The following is a 17071-nucleotide window of genomic DNA, read 5'->3' as shown; positions in this document are numbered from 1 at the left end:
TCCATCTTTCTTTCCTTGTTACTTCACGCTGAGATTATGAAGCAGTCGTTTCCTCTGATGGGGGAGAGTTTGATGAATATTGCTCTGTAAATTTACTGGTTGGTCGTCGTTGAAAGCAAAATACTGCTTTTCGACAGGAATCGAGGCGTCTCGGTATCAGGTGAGAGAATTGATAAATCAATGGGTGCAATTTGTCTGCTGTCTGTTGCGTTACTCTTCTCGCTTCTTTTGAAGAATTTCAAGAAGCAAGTCTGCCTTCTGTTGCTTGCTGTGCTTGAACTGTTATTTTTCGAAAGACACGCGACAAATAAATTTTATCGAGAATTCCTTGGAGAACATCGTTGTATAATTCTTTCGAGAACACCTTCTCGTTGGAACAATGGAATTTATCAAAATTATGTGACATCTTGTGTGGAATTGTCTCAATTTTTGGAATATTTATAAGAATCTTGAAGAGCGTTTGTGGACTGAAATATGAAACACCTCGAGGAATTTTTTTTCTAGTGAACTTATAATTCTAGTTACATGGTCTTGTAAATTGCTGTGTAGTGAACATAAGGCATTTTTCATCCATAATTGCTTGTGTGGAATCGTAAAGATTCTGTGTGCAATTCGTTAAATTCAGTCCCAAAATTATTGTATTGTAGCAAGATTTGTCGTAACTTCGTAAGTTGGTCTTATATATTATTGCATCATTAAAATTTTTAAGAATGTAGATGACACTTTGAACTAAAAATATGAGATGAAAGTAGATATTGCTAGATGCGTAACGAAGGATTAGCAAATTTTTAAAATAAGGGCTTACTGCATTCTACCTAATGAAAAGCGTTGCCCAAGCGTTAAGCTTACTTTTTAATGAGTCTGTCAATTCGTGGGACTTGCTACACTGAATGCAAGCTTTTCGAGGTTCATGTGTGAAAGGTTACGAGACATTAACAACTAGGAGTTTACCTTCTCGAAAGGTTTGAAAATTTTAATATTAGCTATGTGAAAATTTTAATGTTTCAATATTCGAAATTTTAAATGTTTAAACATTTAAAAATTTTAATGTATTTACTGTTTGAATATTTTAAAATTTGAAAACTTGGAAGTTTAAATATATGAAGACTAAAAAATTTGTAGATTTGATATTTTGAAAGTTTGAGAAGTGGAAAATTTGAATATTTTACAAACTTATTAGATTTTAAGGCAAAATCTGTCCATAACGTAATTCCAAAATCCCCTCCAGATCACTTCGATACTATTTCAGCACTGTATCATTATCGATCGATCCCAGAACGTCAGACCAGCGATGCAATCGTCATAATAATTTTATTTCGTGCCTCCCTTATTTATTCCAACGATATTGAGTACCTTGCGAGTTCGCAATAAATCTCGTGGGTGCAAACCTACCCACGAGAAGCATTACAGAAACAATCTGACAAAATCCTTATTGAGCAGTCTATTTACTAACATTCTACCCCCTAGGGTGGGCTTATTCTTCCCTTCTATAAAAGCAGTCAGAAACAGACGAGTCGAAAGACGCCAAAGTACGAGGAAAGAAAAAAAATCTGTGTGTAGTGGGACAGAAAATTCAATCACTTGCAATTTGCTCGTTCGATTCCGCTAACTGTTCTTTTCGAGGACCAGGTACAGGCAGAAAGGTGAAACAATTGACTGAAGTAAAAGGAGCAGAAAAATTGGGGAGAGAAAAAAATGCAAGTGACTATCGAAGAGACAGTCGGGATCCTTCGTTTCTCTGTGGGATTTCGAAGAGTATCGATCACTCGCAGTGTCGTAAATATTCCTCCCCTCTACTTACTTCAAAGACGTCTGCTGGATCGGATTTACTGAAATGGTACCTATATAAAGTACACCTTTGTTTGGGGATTGACTGGTAAATGGCGTTTTCTGTTGCCTTTTCATGTCGAGATAGGATATGATAATGATCATAAAAAGAATCAATACTCACATGTTAGCGTCAACGTATTTTAAGAGAGAATTTGAGAAGAATGGCGGAACGATGACTGGTCTTTGGTGGATTTATGATAGAGACTTAGCCTGCGTGTGGTTGAATAAGGGTGCACGAGACTAAACAGTCTCATTGGAGACTGATGGTTGATGGCTACGTTGGGCCTCCCAGTTATGGGGTGTTGTGTGACTGTTTGGAAGAAGGACGAGTGTTGTATTGCTAAAGAATAGGAATATTGTTCCTAAAGGATCTGGCCACAGAGTGGGGAAGGTTATGCTTTTTGGTAAGAGGACTATGATGAACTCCACAGCACTTACCCCAGAACCGCGACAGAGTCGACGTGATTTTTGACATACAAATCTAAAAGGTGGATAATATAAAGTATTATACAGCTATTTTTCCCGAAACAATTGACAGTATCAGTAGTAGTTTTCTTTTAATTTTTTTATTTAAAAAGGACGTTCATTACTACCACTCTGTGTTATTATATTATTACATAAAAAATTGCTAAAGCTAAGAGTAGATTATAAAAAAGATTTTGTAATTAAATACAAGGAAACGCTCAAATATTACAAGCACTTTATCTATGTAAGGAGTCAAGTATTCCAGTAAATTAATTTTCTGTTTCACATTCTTCACTATCTTTATCAGAAAATATTATCTGACACTGAAACACTACTTTCGGCCACAAAATTATTTGGTAACGATAATACATATGAATTACGAAGTTACGATAGTTGCTGTTCTAAAACATCGGATATTGGCCACGAAATATCCTATTTCAGTCCCCTTGTGCACTGCACGATTGAACCTCCTTTCCGAATCGAATATCCACGAGAAGGCAAAAGTAAGGTCATATCGAGGCCCAGTTCAGGACGTTCGAATATCACAGTGACAGAGGCTAAACGCGTTTCGCTCCTCCTCGCGATGACAGATCGTCGATTTATTTTTTCTAGAACCACGTACATGCCCGTTGACGCGCGAATCGAGGTCGTCGGTGGACTTTCGGAACGTTACAACAGCGAGGGAAATAGTTGGGGGGTGAGTCAGACGATTTTATCGCGGGCGATCTAAAAGTTGCTTTACGAGCGTCCAAGGGGTCCAGGAGAGCGGGGTGGGGCAACGTACCTCTGCATTTTCATGGATCAGAGAAATGTGCTTGGCTACCGCGACCGCCGCAAGAGAATGATGAATATTAAATAATGCTGGCGGGACGAGAATGAGGACGCGGGTGTTTATTTCAACCCTCCCGCCCGTCCTTTCTTTTCCCTTATTCGCCGCGCGAGGCGCTTGTTTACCCACCCTCGGACTAGAATGAGGTTAAACGTTGCTCCTGGGACGCGGCTGAAATTTCAATCGCAGGGCTAAATGACCGAATGAGAGTCGTTCTTTCCTCATCTCGCGCGACCTCACCGTGGGGACGTGAACTGCGCTTAGAACTTCCTGTTTGCGACATGAAACCACCTTGCGATGGGTTATTGAGGCAAAGAGGGTGGAAGAATGCGTTTAGAGTGTGCAGCGTTCTTGTGGTAAGCTCAAATATTTTCATCAGTTCTTGGATTTATTCACTTATCTTTCCTTTTACTCTTATCTTGAAGTTTTTTCATGAGCAATCTTGAAGGGAAGAAAGATATAGAGGGAGCATTTGCAATTTTTTCTGAGGAAAATTTATGCAAACATGGCGTATTGTCAACAATTTCAGCTTTGTTTCAATAAATAAAAAGAAGGTGATTGTCAGAAAGCTGTTTGGTTAAATTGGTAGGACTGTTATACGAATCAGTATGTTATACGTATGTACGTACATGTATACATATACCAACAAATTTAGTTCTAATAAAATTTTTGATTTAATAAAAATTAATAAAATTATATACAAATTAAATTTTAATAAAATTGGTAGGACTAGTCTTAGACAAATTATTCTAAAAAAAATAGGTCGAAACAAGGAAATGTTCCCTCTATATCTTTCTTCCTTCTAAGTAAACCACGATTTTTTAATAAAAGCGCTGTGCAGTTACAAATTATTTCACACCGGTTGCAAAACAATATATATATATATATATATGTTTTAATTTTGAAACACAAATCGAGTTTGTTTAATCTATAAAGAAGAAACTGGTAAGTTCAGTTAATCCATCGGAAACTTCTAAAATAAAAATTTATTTTACGTGTAATTTGTTAAATTCTAGTCTAAAAATGGTCACCTAAAATTCCCTCAGTATTCCATTTAATATGTCCAAGCTTGACGTCATATTATTATCGTTAATAGCTAATTATCTTCTCTACAATACCTTCCCTTTTCTATACCCCCATAGCAAATCACCAAGTTGTAAGAGAAACTCTTCCATCGATTTGGACCTTTGGACGACAAACAAATTAGATGTTTGCTACAGAGAAATGGTAAAGGAACCCTCCTTTTGCCAGATAAAAGCTCTTTCATGGTCCACCTTAGCGAAAAATGAATTGACCCTCATTTACGATTGATCAATTCTGAAGACACGTGACTGTAAAACGTTAATTGGTGACTCGACTGACATCCGTGACGGGGGATGTTTCCGAGGGCTGAAATTGTGAATAGATCGCAACGTGACATGCAGAACTGACTCGCACGCGACTCGTGACGTACGATATTGTGACTATTTGCTTGTTCCTTATGTGCAACGTGACTGCGTCTAAATTCTCATCTTTCTACGTGATTGTACGCTACAACGTATACCTTAAATAGAACTGATTAATCTTTCGAACGTTGTGCCAAACAGCGAAGTTTAGGAAATATTTTGTGACGCCATCATTCTGGTAATAAAGTATGAATTTTTAACAATTTTTCATTACAAAACCAGGTTACTTGCTTTATATTACTGATTTCATTAGAATTTAGAAATAATAACACTCTATACTATTATTGCAAGAATTTGTTATAAATAATAAAATTTCAGTGTCTCTCGACGCTTTCCTAAGGATTGTCTCTGAGAATCTTTTCATTCGATTAAAATTGGAAAGTATTAACTCGCTCAAAAAGAAGACCAAGGGAAACTCAATTAATCTGTTTATTAATTATTAATCCAAGCAAGCAGAGCGTTGGAAAGACGATAGTTGCGTTGGACCGAACGCCAAATTGGCAGCGTTCCCAATTCAACGCGAAAAAGGGACCGTGCTTCGTTCGCAGACAGACCGATAATTAAAACGCGTATTAATAACCACGAATTAAACGTAGAAAAAAAGACGATTGAAACTGCTCCTCGTCGTTTCGAGTGGGATCAAAGGTCGTGTGGGCATCGACAGGTCGAGTCGATTAATTCGAGATGAAATCCACGCAGAAGCGACAGTGACACGCGTTCCGTCAACGTGATGCAGGTTTCTGCGAATATCCTTTGATCTGTTCCTGACAGTTTTGTTTCCCTTGCCTTATCGAGTTGCGCGCATGACACTCGATTACATCCTTGAACGAGCAGCTTGTGTTATTTTGCATTTTATTGTCTCTTCGGTTCCATTCAATCGATAGGGGATAGTGTCCGTATCGAGTCAGACGTTTCCTCGGCAGAGGAACATAAAAGACATTCTTTATATGAATTAGCATATTTAAATTTTTCTTCACATTTTTTAAATCGAAGAAGTTCTCAATATCTTAAGTATTCTGCATCACACGTGCAACAGGTCTCTATGAAAAGTGATTTTACATAGTAACCTGAGATATATTATTTATAAAGTAAGCTTACTTTATGGAGCAAAGTGAGATAGGACCCCAGAGTGTTAATACAGCCTATAAATATAAGCACTGGACATCCCATAAATGATGCGTGTGTCTGAAGGCTACTTTATCTTGGAAAAGAATTAACATTGACGACTATATTTAATGACCACTAAGAGTGACCGTTATTTTTCATCATTGATTTCTCAGATAATATCTTCATCTTTTCTTAGACAGAAAATTGCTATTGTTTTCATCGAGAACGTGAGAAGCGAACCAACACTGTTTATAGAACGATCTGATATTTTTTAAAGTGAACACTCCTGCAGAATCCACTTGTTTATTTTACATGCAATATGAAGGAGGGACTCACCGCTATCAGCATAGGTCTCTGAACCGTATCCATCCTGAAGACCGTTCGCCCACGTGCCCTCGTACCTCGCCGTGGACGTGGTCGATTGTCTGACCCCGTAGCGACCCTTGAATCCCTGCGTCCATTCCCCACGGTAAATCCATCGACCACGGGTTTCCATGCCCAAGCCATGCCTCTTTCCGTTCTGCCACTGGCCTTCGTAAGCTGACCCACTGAAATTGGATATGTCTTGTGACAACATGATCTAGATATCTCGATAAATGATTCATGCACCTTTTGCTCCCCTGCAAACCAGGGTAATTAAAGGATTGACCCTATTCCAAACACTTGTTGCTTCCATCGATTCAATCTTTTTTTATTTCTCCACGATAATTGCTTGGTTGCTGGCTCTCGTTTTGCTTGCTGTTCTTGTTGGGTAACTGGTGAAATTGAAATGTGAATAAAAAAACGAAAAATGCGGCGTGTGAGTGTGGACGATTCGCGTAGAACGTGAAGCTGGGGGAATTTTAGGATTTTAGTATTTTTAAATTTTTGTATTTGAAAACAGTAGAACTTAAGGATTTCAGAATATAAGTATTTCTAAATACTAGAATTTCAGAATTTTATGAACTTCAGATTGAGATTTCTGCTTTTATAAGAATTCTATAATATACAAAATACTATTTCACGAGCTAATCGATATACATATTATAGGATGCATAAACATTTTCTGAATTTCGTGGTTTCATTATCGAATTGAAATACTAGTAAACTGAATTCTATATTATGTCGGTTTATAACAGCAACGACAAGAGAAGAACTCGTTATCGTTGTTTTCCTCTTTTCATGACATTTCCTTCTTTTTCGAATATTCATAACCTTCTTCACTGTGCAATCGAAGATCGGAGACGAGAATTCGTTTCGCGCGACTGACTTTTCGCCGACTCTTCACAGAGAAAATCCTTGAATCTGAAGGAGCAATTTTCCTTTCCATCTTCAAAAGGCTGCAGTCGCCTTTTCTGTATCATACGGTGTAGAGAAAATATTGACAAATTCTTTGTTGGCTTTACGGTGAATGCGTATGCACAGCTGATACGTGTCACAGAAACCATTTTTATCGGAGATGAGGAAAGCAGCTTTCGTTAAAAAAAAAATATTGTAAAACTATTTTGTTGATTAACTATTCACCCAGGTAGTCAATCAGAAAAATTTCTCTTTATTATGCGTTAATGAAGTATAATAATAAAACGAGTAACGAAACATGAGCAATTATTGACCTGGTGCACCTTTTTCTAAATTTTGTATGTGTAGATTGTAGGACATTAACAAGATTTTGTCAAAATATAAGTAATTGCAAACGTAGAAAACTAAAAAGGACTGTATGCCATATTTAAATCTTTGAACTTGTTCTTCATAAAATTATGATTTTTTATCTGGTATCCATTAGATTTTCGTAGAAATTATCTTAATTTGAAACTGTAGTGTTCAATTTTTATAAATTTTTAAATCTGATCTTTTAGCAGTGTAGAGTCTCTCAAGACTGGTTGAAAATCATATGCTTCCCTCGAAAAAATCTATTTTTCCTTAATTCATCGTAACAGTTCTTTTCTTTTATATTTCAATACTTTCAGTGCTAAGAGTCAACTAGTTACTGCTTGTCAGACATGACAGTAAAATAGTGTTGTATAACATTGTTATACTATAATTTTAAATAATAAACAATACATGTAACTAAAGTTGAAACCTACCTTAACAGTTCTTAAAAACAGCGATATTTCACCGAATAATTGTCTGAGTAAAACACAGTGTATCTACGTATACTTATCTTCCTAGGCTCATAAGAATAGGTCTAGATTTCTCAAGCCAACAAGTATCCCCTTAGCGTAAAGTCTTGTTCTCAGTGTCCCGTTCAACTGCCTTTCTAATCGGCTTCGAATCATTCCAACATCATTACGATCCTAAGTAACTGTTACCATATTCACCGCGCAGCAGAGCGGAATACATAAAACTCTTGGCCACGCTCATGGAACTGTGGAACTTCTCTGCAACGACAGGTATCTTCGTCGTGATCTCTGTTCCTACTGTTTTTCCTCCCTTTCTTTCCCTTTAATTTATTCTTAGCCTCGTGAACAGTCCACTGGAGTCTGCTAGTTCCCCGGGAATTACGCTTCGACAATCGCGACCATGTTCACGCGCCAATGCCGCCTTGTAAACAACCCCGGTAGCTTGTTTTAATTAACAAGGATCCGTAATTGAAAATTGCGCCGATATCGTCGCAACGGAAGAAAACTCTGCTGGCTCGGAAAACGCGACGAATCGTCCTCGAGCTTCGTTTAATGAAGAAAGTTTCGAAATCTGTTCCCCGTTCGTATCGAAAAATTCTGAAAGTGTAGCGAGGAAAAATATAACACGGATAAATCGGGCACGTGGAAAATCTATTTCGGGGGATATTCGAAGTAACAGTTGTTCGACATTTTGTTACGTGTCTTGTTATAACATTTCAAGCCTCTGCTGTTGCGTGTTTTTCGTTTCATTTTATTAGTCGAGAAATTACTAGGTCTGATTACAGCCGAATGTTGGGATACTGATAGATGTGCTCCTTTGTACAATTATCTTTTATTGCGAATAGAAAAGTTAAGAGCGTGTCTTGATAGACAGATAAAAACTACGAGCGTGAAAAAGTGTTTTAACTGTAGCGTTAGGTGATTGCTAAGTGAATCCTAAATCTATGCAAAACGATAATTAATTGTTAAATTACTGTGGTGTAACTTTTATCAGTTCGCCTGATTTTTAGATTATAATTTCAGATTCTAAGCCTTCATGAATAAATTTGTGAGTTATTGTATATAGATTGGTAAAAAATTACATTGATTTCTAGATTAAGAGCATTGAATACATAAAATACAAAATTAAACAAACCGTACAATTTCGCCATTTGGGATAAAACCTAATATACAATAGTTCTTATTAATATATTGAAAAATAAAATATATCTCTTATAGTATATTTCTGAATAGAATTTAAAAAATGATTAACAATTCAATGAAAAGATTTGATCCCTTTCTAAATTATTCTAAACGTCACGTCAAAATTGCTATGTTTCAACAAATTCACACTCTACATATTTAACTCTCCCATGAATGCACAAATATGCCCAGCTGATTAACAAGAATCGATAAGACACAATTGAGGTGGCTAGGCACCCAACAAAAGAGACCATCAAATTCTAATTACTCAATAAAAGAAGGGGTCACGAAATTCCTCATTTCCAATCACGGAGCATCAACAAAGAGGATTTTCCAGTCATTGTGAGGCGGCGGTAGCATAATTCCCGAAATCACTAAGTTGTGTCGCCCTGTCAGCGACAGGACCGCGATTTATCGAGCACCCCTACGAAAATGTGATTTGACGAAGACCTTGCTCCAGTTTAGACGGAAACGAAACGACGGAATTTCTCGGCCCAGATACGTGGTCGCGGGGAGAACGCGAGTTCCCCATCCACGTCTCCCCTCCTCCTACCCCCTCCTCTCTTCCCTTTCTATTTTCTTTGCGCGGCGCTTCCACCCTTCCAGCAGCGCGAACGACTTCGAGGAAGAAATCGAGGAGATCCGTCGAAACCAGGCGGGATTATTAAAAAAGACGTGGCTACTCGCGCTCGAGGATCTTTAATACGCGGTAATTGCTTCTTTGTGATTATCGAACGAGCACGAATAGTGCTCCGCTACTGAATAGTTAAACACCTGACCAATTAGGCTGATAGGAACGGCGGGTGATTAAGAATTCTACTGCGACGTCGACTATTGCCATTTTGTTCCAATTGTTCTTTATTACTGCGAGGTCACCAATCGGTTGATCCAAGAATTTTTGAGCTGATGTTTCGATATCTGTGGGCTAACATGTTAAACCTCAAAGTTACGTAAACGCGTAATTTCATTCACTATTTTTTGTAGCGAATTTATGTTATTGAATTCTGCTTTTTCATGTTACTGTTATGGAGGGGAATACCAGAGATTGGTTTAATATCTTTTTCGTTACTATTTCTTCTCTCTGACTAGAACTCTACAATGTTTAAAAACTGAAAAAAATGAAGTATTTATAGCAGTAGAGTGTGCAAGTTATAGACTTCTTTTTGTTAATCTGTTTCATTTGGTGGACGCCTATATAGTGTGTATTATTATAAAATGTCTTTTTTGTTTTGGCAAAGTAATAAATGAAGTGCATAATATATAACAATATTGAGACTTAGTGGATTAATAAGTATTAGGTGTGTAAATTCATTTAGGACTTCTAAGTTTAATCGTTTCGAGTAATCAGTTTAACTTAAGAAGCTACGTTTCAAAGTTATTTCTTCTTGGAAAAATGACTAAAGTTTACGTGAAATGTGTCTGACTTGATACTCATTCTACTGGCATGGATGTCAGTAGAATAAGTCAAGCCAAATACAGTTCACGTACATTTTAGTAGCTTTTTAAACAATTAGTAACTCTTATAAGAAGTCTCAAAGGAAATTTCGTCATACTTGAATTTCATCATATTTTGTCGTGTAGAATTATCCCTTTAAATTTCTGTCACTTTTCCTTCATTTGTCTTTTTACATAGATTTCTCCTTATCTTCTCAATCAGAATACTAGAGTTATTATTTATTGGTAAATTGCGGATTTTTATGCATTTATGGAAATTTGAGATATATAAAAAACCACAGAATGTGTATAATATTCAAAAATATAGAAAATATGAAAAATAGATTGTAAATTATAATATTTAAAAGATAAGGAAAGTTTTTATTTAGGTTCTATTTCTTTAACTGTGTTTATGAAAATGTGAAATTGCATAAAAACCCGCAGTCTAGTCATTGGAAAAATGATCAAAGTTTGCGTGAAATGTGTCTGACTTCGTACTTATTCTACTGAGACAGGTGTCAGCCAGATACAGTTCACATTCATGACTACATGTATATTGTAGTCATTTTATAAGCAATTACTATCTCCTAAAAGCAGTCTCAAAGGTAATTTCGTTATTCTTGAATTTCATCATATTTTACTGTGTTGAATTACCCCCTTTAAGTTTCTGACATTTTCCTAAATTTTCCATTCTAGACAAATATCACCGTATCTTCTCCATCAAAATGCCAGAGGGATAAGTGGTTACTCTATGAAAGTATTTCCCGAATAAGCTAATATTTAAGCATGTACGAAATAAAAGTAACTCCCCGAGCATTCGTGGTCGGATACCATTTAGAAGCTGAAAAGTATACAGAGCAGTTAACGCGGAATGAACTGACCAGCAAAGACGTATTATTACGCCTCAATTAGAAGCCTGTTCTGTGTGCGTGACTTTCGTTCACGATACGATCTGAACTCGATCCTTTCAGCGACATTTTTCTGTCACGCGCCGCCACGGAATCCGCGGCGTGTTCTCGTAATTGTTACACGAGTGATTAACGTTGCTGGTTAAATCAATACGCGTGAAACGCGTGCCTTCGCCATCGAATGGCACTTTTTAAACGTTAGGAATGTTTTTCAGCGAGCTTAGTGCTTCGATACTTTTGAGAAATATATGGATTTGCGCATGGGAAATCAAATTAGAAAATGGGACTTAACAATCTCGGAGTTACGACAGGAGTTTTAGAGTTTAATGCTTGCCGGTGTAAAGTGGAGTACGGTTAGATAAAATTGACCTACTTTAAAGTTTTTACGATTCGATGGAACTTCAGCTACGATCGAACACTGGAGTTGCCGCAGAAAAATGGATGGAGAACTTTTCAGATACAAACTCTTTGTTGGTGGAATTGAGCTTCGTGAAGGACAATATTCAAAATAGGCAAATCTTGGTAGTCATTATGAGATCTAGTGCTAAGGAAAGTAGTAATCGAAAATTATTTAATTTTCTTTTTTTGGGGGTAATAATCGATGGATGAAGTAGACATTTAGAGAATCAAGAAGAAGAGTTCTTCCATAATTTATAATGGATTGATATTTAGAAAAATAGACAATAATTCACGATAAATATACATATCATAAAAATGATCTAAACAAATTTTGTTATAATTTGCACTCTAACTACAGACTTTGGAATTGATAATTTATATTAGAAATAATTAAAGCTTTAATAAACTAGTATACGTACAGCAAAAGAATCGAGTTTCTAATTTACAATAAATCACACTGTAATACTTTGCCTGATTTCCTTCGAATTATGAATCGCCTGTAAAATGTCATTCCACGAGAAACTTACTTTGTAAAGCAACGAAGGGTTTGTGGCCAGCAAATCCAGACACTGAGTTGAAAATTAATTTAAATAGCAAACCTATTACAGAATTTGTTTGTCTCAACATGTATAGTTGTCATAAGCCTTCAGGCACTTTCAGACAATTCATTACCGTAAATATGAAACAGAACTGCACCCTTGCAGTAATATTACATTAAAAGCTCAATCAAACTCTGCAAAAAGATATTTCATTTCGAGTGGTTACAGAAATTCGCCTATCTTTAATATTGTCCTCTGCCCTGATAATCTTTATCGTGAAATTCCAAAGGTTGCATTGACAGAGGTCAAAATGCCTGGATATTCGGAATAGCTTAGCGGTCGCAATAATTCAGATTCATTAACGTGGGAATGTTCATGTACGATTCCAGGCATCGACGTGCACCCCGCATAACCCATTATTCGACCATTCGAATCTCGACTGTCGAATCTGGCCTATTTCTAGAGTTACGAATAGTCTAAATATAGTAATAAGTGTGTTATGACATTTTTAAGTTTAGCCTAGGCCCGTGTCTCGTTGATAAACATCCGCGACTAAGAATATATAAAAATGTAGGTCGGTTCCCCTATTCGCTGAAACGTGTGTCATCCGATGTTAATAACAATTATATTTACGAGCTCTCGTTGCACTGGACTATTTAAAGCCGCGTGACAGAATTTCTTCCGGAAGGATCGACGGCTCAAATATAGTCGCGCCGCGTTGCACGGTTTCGTAGAAAGCGATCGTGAGAACGGTACCATTCGAGTTCGATTCGAGCAGGCGTGCTAAATGGTATAAAATATGTGCTGTTCGAAAATCTCCTATATCTCGCCCAGAGTGCATTTATCTTCTTGGTCTTTGATCGGTGCGATAATTTCAAGATTGAATATCGTTCATTTCTTGCAAGAGTAATAGAACTGAAAAGTCATCATTTTGCGGGAAATGAAATATTTTTATATGATTGTACCTTTGTTCACGCTGATACTTTTGTAATTGTGTCATTGTTGCATTAAAGCAATTTTTTAAAAATCTACGAAATGGTGTAGTAAAGATTTACATTGCAAGTAGAGCTAGGTATAATAAAATAGCCCTTATGTGTGGGTCTAAGTGTTCGAAATCTATCTGAATTTTTCTTCAAAAGATAGCTACATATAACTAATTGTTATCAAATTACTTCAAGAATCCTTGACCTATTGTATCATCCTATTATACATTGAATGCATGATCATCCCCAAACTATTAATATTTCCAAATTTAAAACTCCCAAAGATGGTAACTAACAAAATATCTTCCGTCTTTCAAATTGACATAATTCACACACTTATTTCAATGAATTCTACAAATTCTAGGAATCAACTAGATATAAAGTAGTATTTACCAAAGTAACAACATTGTATTAATTAAATCAATATTCCTAAAATAACTTCCTATTACAAACGCAAAGAAGCAAGTCTGCATTAACTAGGAACACTACCTCACTCAATTAATGATGAAATTCTACACACTTTTATATAGGTCACGAGAGTGTACTACTAACCACTCGAAAATGTAGTCCAAAAATGTAATTTTGCTAATTGGTTAATCAATTACAAGCTAATTGTAGAAGCTACGTTTATCAATTAACAGACCAAAGAAGACGACGGTTTGTAACAGCGAATGCTACTATAAGAGAATAATTTCTCCTCCAGTTGGAGTGGCAGTCTGGGGACGCTCGATCCTGCGAAATTCGGGAGGAACGATTGTCTGCCGCGTCCGTGAACTAGGTCCTAGCCACTCGGACCCCAGTGACCCGGACTCGTTGTCCTTGCACTCGGTGACCCACTTTCAGGATCGGGAAATTCCCGCCCGTCCCCAGATATATACCGGGATACGTGTCAAGGTCCCCCGTTCATCTCGAATCGACGCTGTTAGAAGCGGCTCGCGGCGATAGAATAAGCTACTATTTCAGGACATTCTTAAAAGGAACCATCCATCTCTGTTGGATCTTCGAAAACGGAGGCGACGAGAAGCAATTCTAGATCATTTAGGAAATTAGCGATGCAAATGATGCACGTAATGCGGAGGCAACTCAATTACACGTCTTTAGGGTTGAAGCTTGGTTGATTGTGGAAGATGAAGTTCTGCAGAACTATTTTCGAAGATATAAGTAGAACCGTGATTAAGTGAGTTTTCAATTATTTGTAGTAGCTTTTGTTAAGGGCAATAAGGGTAGAGTATGGCAGCGATTGTGACTTGAAGTACATTTTAATGGCAATCGATCAAAACTAATGAAGTTACTTCAGGTTTGAGTTTCGTCTGGAGTTGGTTAATTCTTGGTTCTAGTGTGTTGGTTTTTGTTTCTTGGAGTATATTTGGTGGCAGTCACTTTGGGGTTGGTGTGAAGTAAAGTGGATCTTGAAGAGATCTTTTTACTAACAATGAGTAAAGTTTTCTTTTTACAATGTACAATAAAATCTGTTGTATCTGAGTATCTTAATATGTAAAGTAGAGGTTTGTGTGTTTTATCTGAGCAGAATGTTTTATAGCGATGGATGCCTTTTCTTGTTGTAAATATAATGTAGGAATATATTTTCTTCTTTCTGCCTAAGTGGATCTGATGATAAGAATTTAGTATGAAAGTAACACTTTATAGGTAGCCACGATGTGATAATAGCAACTAAAAGCGGAAGCGTGTAGTCTTAATTATTCATAAAATAAACATGGGATAATTAAAAAGTTTCAATGTGGCGAAAGTATAAAGAAATGATCGAAGACTTAACAAATTTATTTAACGTAGCAACTAAGAGGACATGGAATTCATAAATACTGTATAAACAAATGATCAATTTTCTTCATTTCTACTCAATTAAATGTAGTTCAATATTAGAAAAAAGATTATTCTGTTATCCGAAAATTTCTTTGTCTGGACACTAATGTCTCATATCTCCTTACGAGTTAGAATACAGAAGGTTTTACTCTGATTGTCTCATGATTGAATTGTGCAGAGAATTGGGTCTCAATCAAGTGGGAGTGGAGCTCGAAGAGGTATCTGTAGTTTTATTAGCGATAATATTCATTTCCAATCCTAGAGTATCTATCTTTGCATCTGAGGAATGTCTTCGTGATAGATGAAGGAATTTCATTCACTTAAACTTTTGTTCACTTCCTAGTACGAAAAACAAGAAAACTCGAGTAGATCCTAAGAAGAGATTTATGGAAGTGTGTCGGTAAATCTGGAATTTGCTGAGGTTAGCGAAACTTTCGTTAATTAAATTTAACATCTACGTCGATATGGAACATGACAACTGTGCTGCTAATGAAAGATGGTTTCGTCAATTTAACAACGTATACAGAAGCTGGCTCAGCTGAGATCAATGTTAATCAATGAGCAACAGAAAAAGCTGTGGTTTTGTATGAATCCCGTGTAACAAGGTTTTGGAAATCTCTAGCACCTTCCTTATCGTTTTGTAATTTTTAAGTTACTTAAAATGTTCATCTCAATTCCTTGAATTCACTTTTTTATCTTAGTTTCTAACTTTGGCAATGCCGTTAAATTTTGGACAACGTTCGGTTTAATTTGACCAGAAATATAGATTAAATTTTTTACATTTTTTTTAAGATTGTTCAATCTATGTAGATATTTTAGATTTTTGATAACAACAAAAAAGAATTGCATTATGTTTGTACGACAATTACTTGGACAGTGTACAAAGATTAACATAAGCCTATTAATTACCCTTTCCATAAACTGATAAAGGACCTCTTGTAAGACTGTATCTTTTTTATTTGTTTTAACCTATTCTTTTAAGACCTAAGGAAACGAACTTAATCAAATGTTTGTAATAAACCCGAAAAAATTAATGAACATGTTGCATCACTAAATTTAGGAAGTTGCGCTTGTACATGGAAAACAAGTATCATATTATTAATTTCTAGTACCATTAACAGAGTACTCATTCAGAATTTGATTAAAATCTCTTCAATAATTTGAGAGAAGATAGCTGATGAAGTTTATCAATTTCCCATATCATGGGTTTGCCAAAAAAGTAATAACTACATGAAAACATTAAATTAATAGTGCCGTAATAATTCAAAATTTCGCTGTTTCATATAAACCTAGCGCTTTAAAAATTCCTTCGTGCAAATATCTCAGAATTTGTATTTCATAAGATGTACCATTGTTCTAGCACACTAACGACATGCACAGACCTCGATTACGGGTTCCTTCAAAAAATTACAAATCCCATTTTCCCCCCTATATTAAACCTGAAATATACAACCCTTAGAAAGCCCACAAATCAAAGGGTCAAATGTTTCTTAAACTTTCCCCAAAAATCGCACCGTGAATTTTAAAGCAAAAGGAGAACCATCACTTTCCCAAGCGAATCTCGGCCAAGATCGTGGAGTAGGGTTGATAGCATGCCAAAAATGAATAAGAAACCGAACGTCTGATCTCACCTAGGCCAGGTGTAGACACCGGAGACCTCGAACCCATAGTGCCAGCTACCGGAGTAGGCGCCTTGGCCCTTGGGTCCGGTGCAGACGCCGTGTCCATGAGCCTTGCCGTCCTCCCAACCGCCGCAGTAGGTGCCGCCATCGTCGAAATCGAATCTGCCGCCGTTAACCCGGGCACGATTTGACGCCGCCGTGGCGGTACCTGTCGCTCCAGGTTGGGTCGAGTTTATGCCACCTGTTTGCGACAAAGGGGCACCACCTGCCACCCCGTTCGGTGCCCCGGACTGTTGGCCAGACTGCGACTGTTGCTGCATCTCTCTTCACCGTAGCTCCTCCACCACCACCGCCTCCTCCGCCACCACCACCACCTCCTCCTGGTTTCCCCACCAGCCACGTCGTAAT

The 17071-nt window shown here is 36.9% G+C and overlaps 1 protein-coding gene across 1 annotated transcript in view; it reads right to left on the bottom strand.

The window, feature by feature from the left end:
* LOC143184997 (junctophilin-2) overlaps positions 1–16988 on the bottom strand; it is a 40462-nt gene extending 23474 nt beyond the window's left edge. Inside the window, exons 1-2 of the mRNA XM_076387664.1 lie at positions 16673–16988; positions 6013–6224 (exon numbers count right to left, since the gene is read on the bottom strand). Of these exons, the coding sequence (XP_076243779.1) occupies positions 6013–6224; positions 16673–16983 (523 nt within the window). The 5' untranslated portion in view covers positions 16984–16988. The remainder of the gene's footprint in view (positions 1–6012; positions 6225–16672) is intronic.
* Between the last annotated feature and the right edge of the window lie 83 nt (positions 16989–17071).

Source organism: Calliopsis andreniformis, chromosome 10, assembly GCF_051401765.1.
Source record: "Calliopsis andreniformis isolate RMS-2024a chromosome 10, iyCalAndr_principal, whole genome shotgun sequence".
NCBI classification, from domain to species: Eukaryota; Metazoa; Arthropoda; class Insecta; order Hymenoptera; family Andrenidae; genus Calliopsis; species Calliopsis andreniformis.
This window is presented reverse-complemented; position numbering and strand designations above follow the sequence as displayed.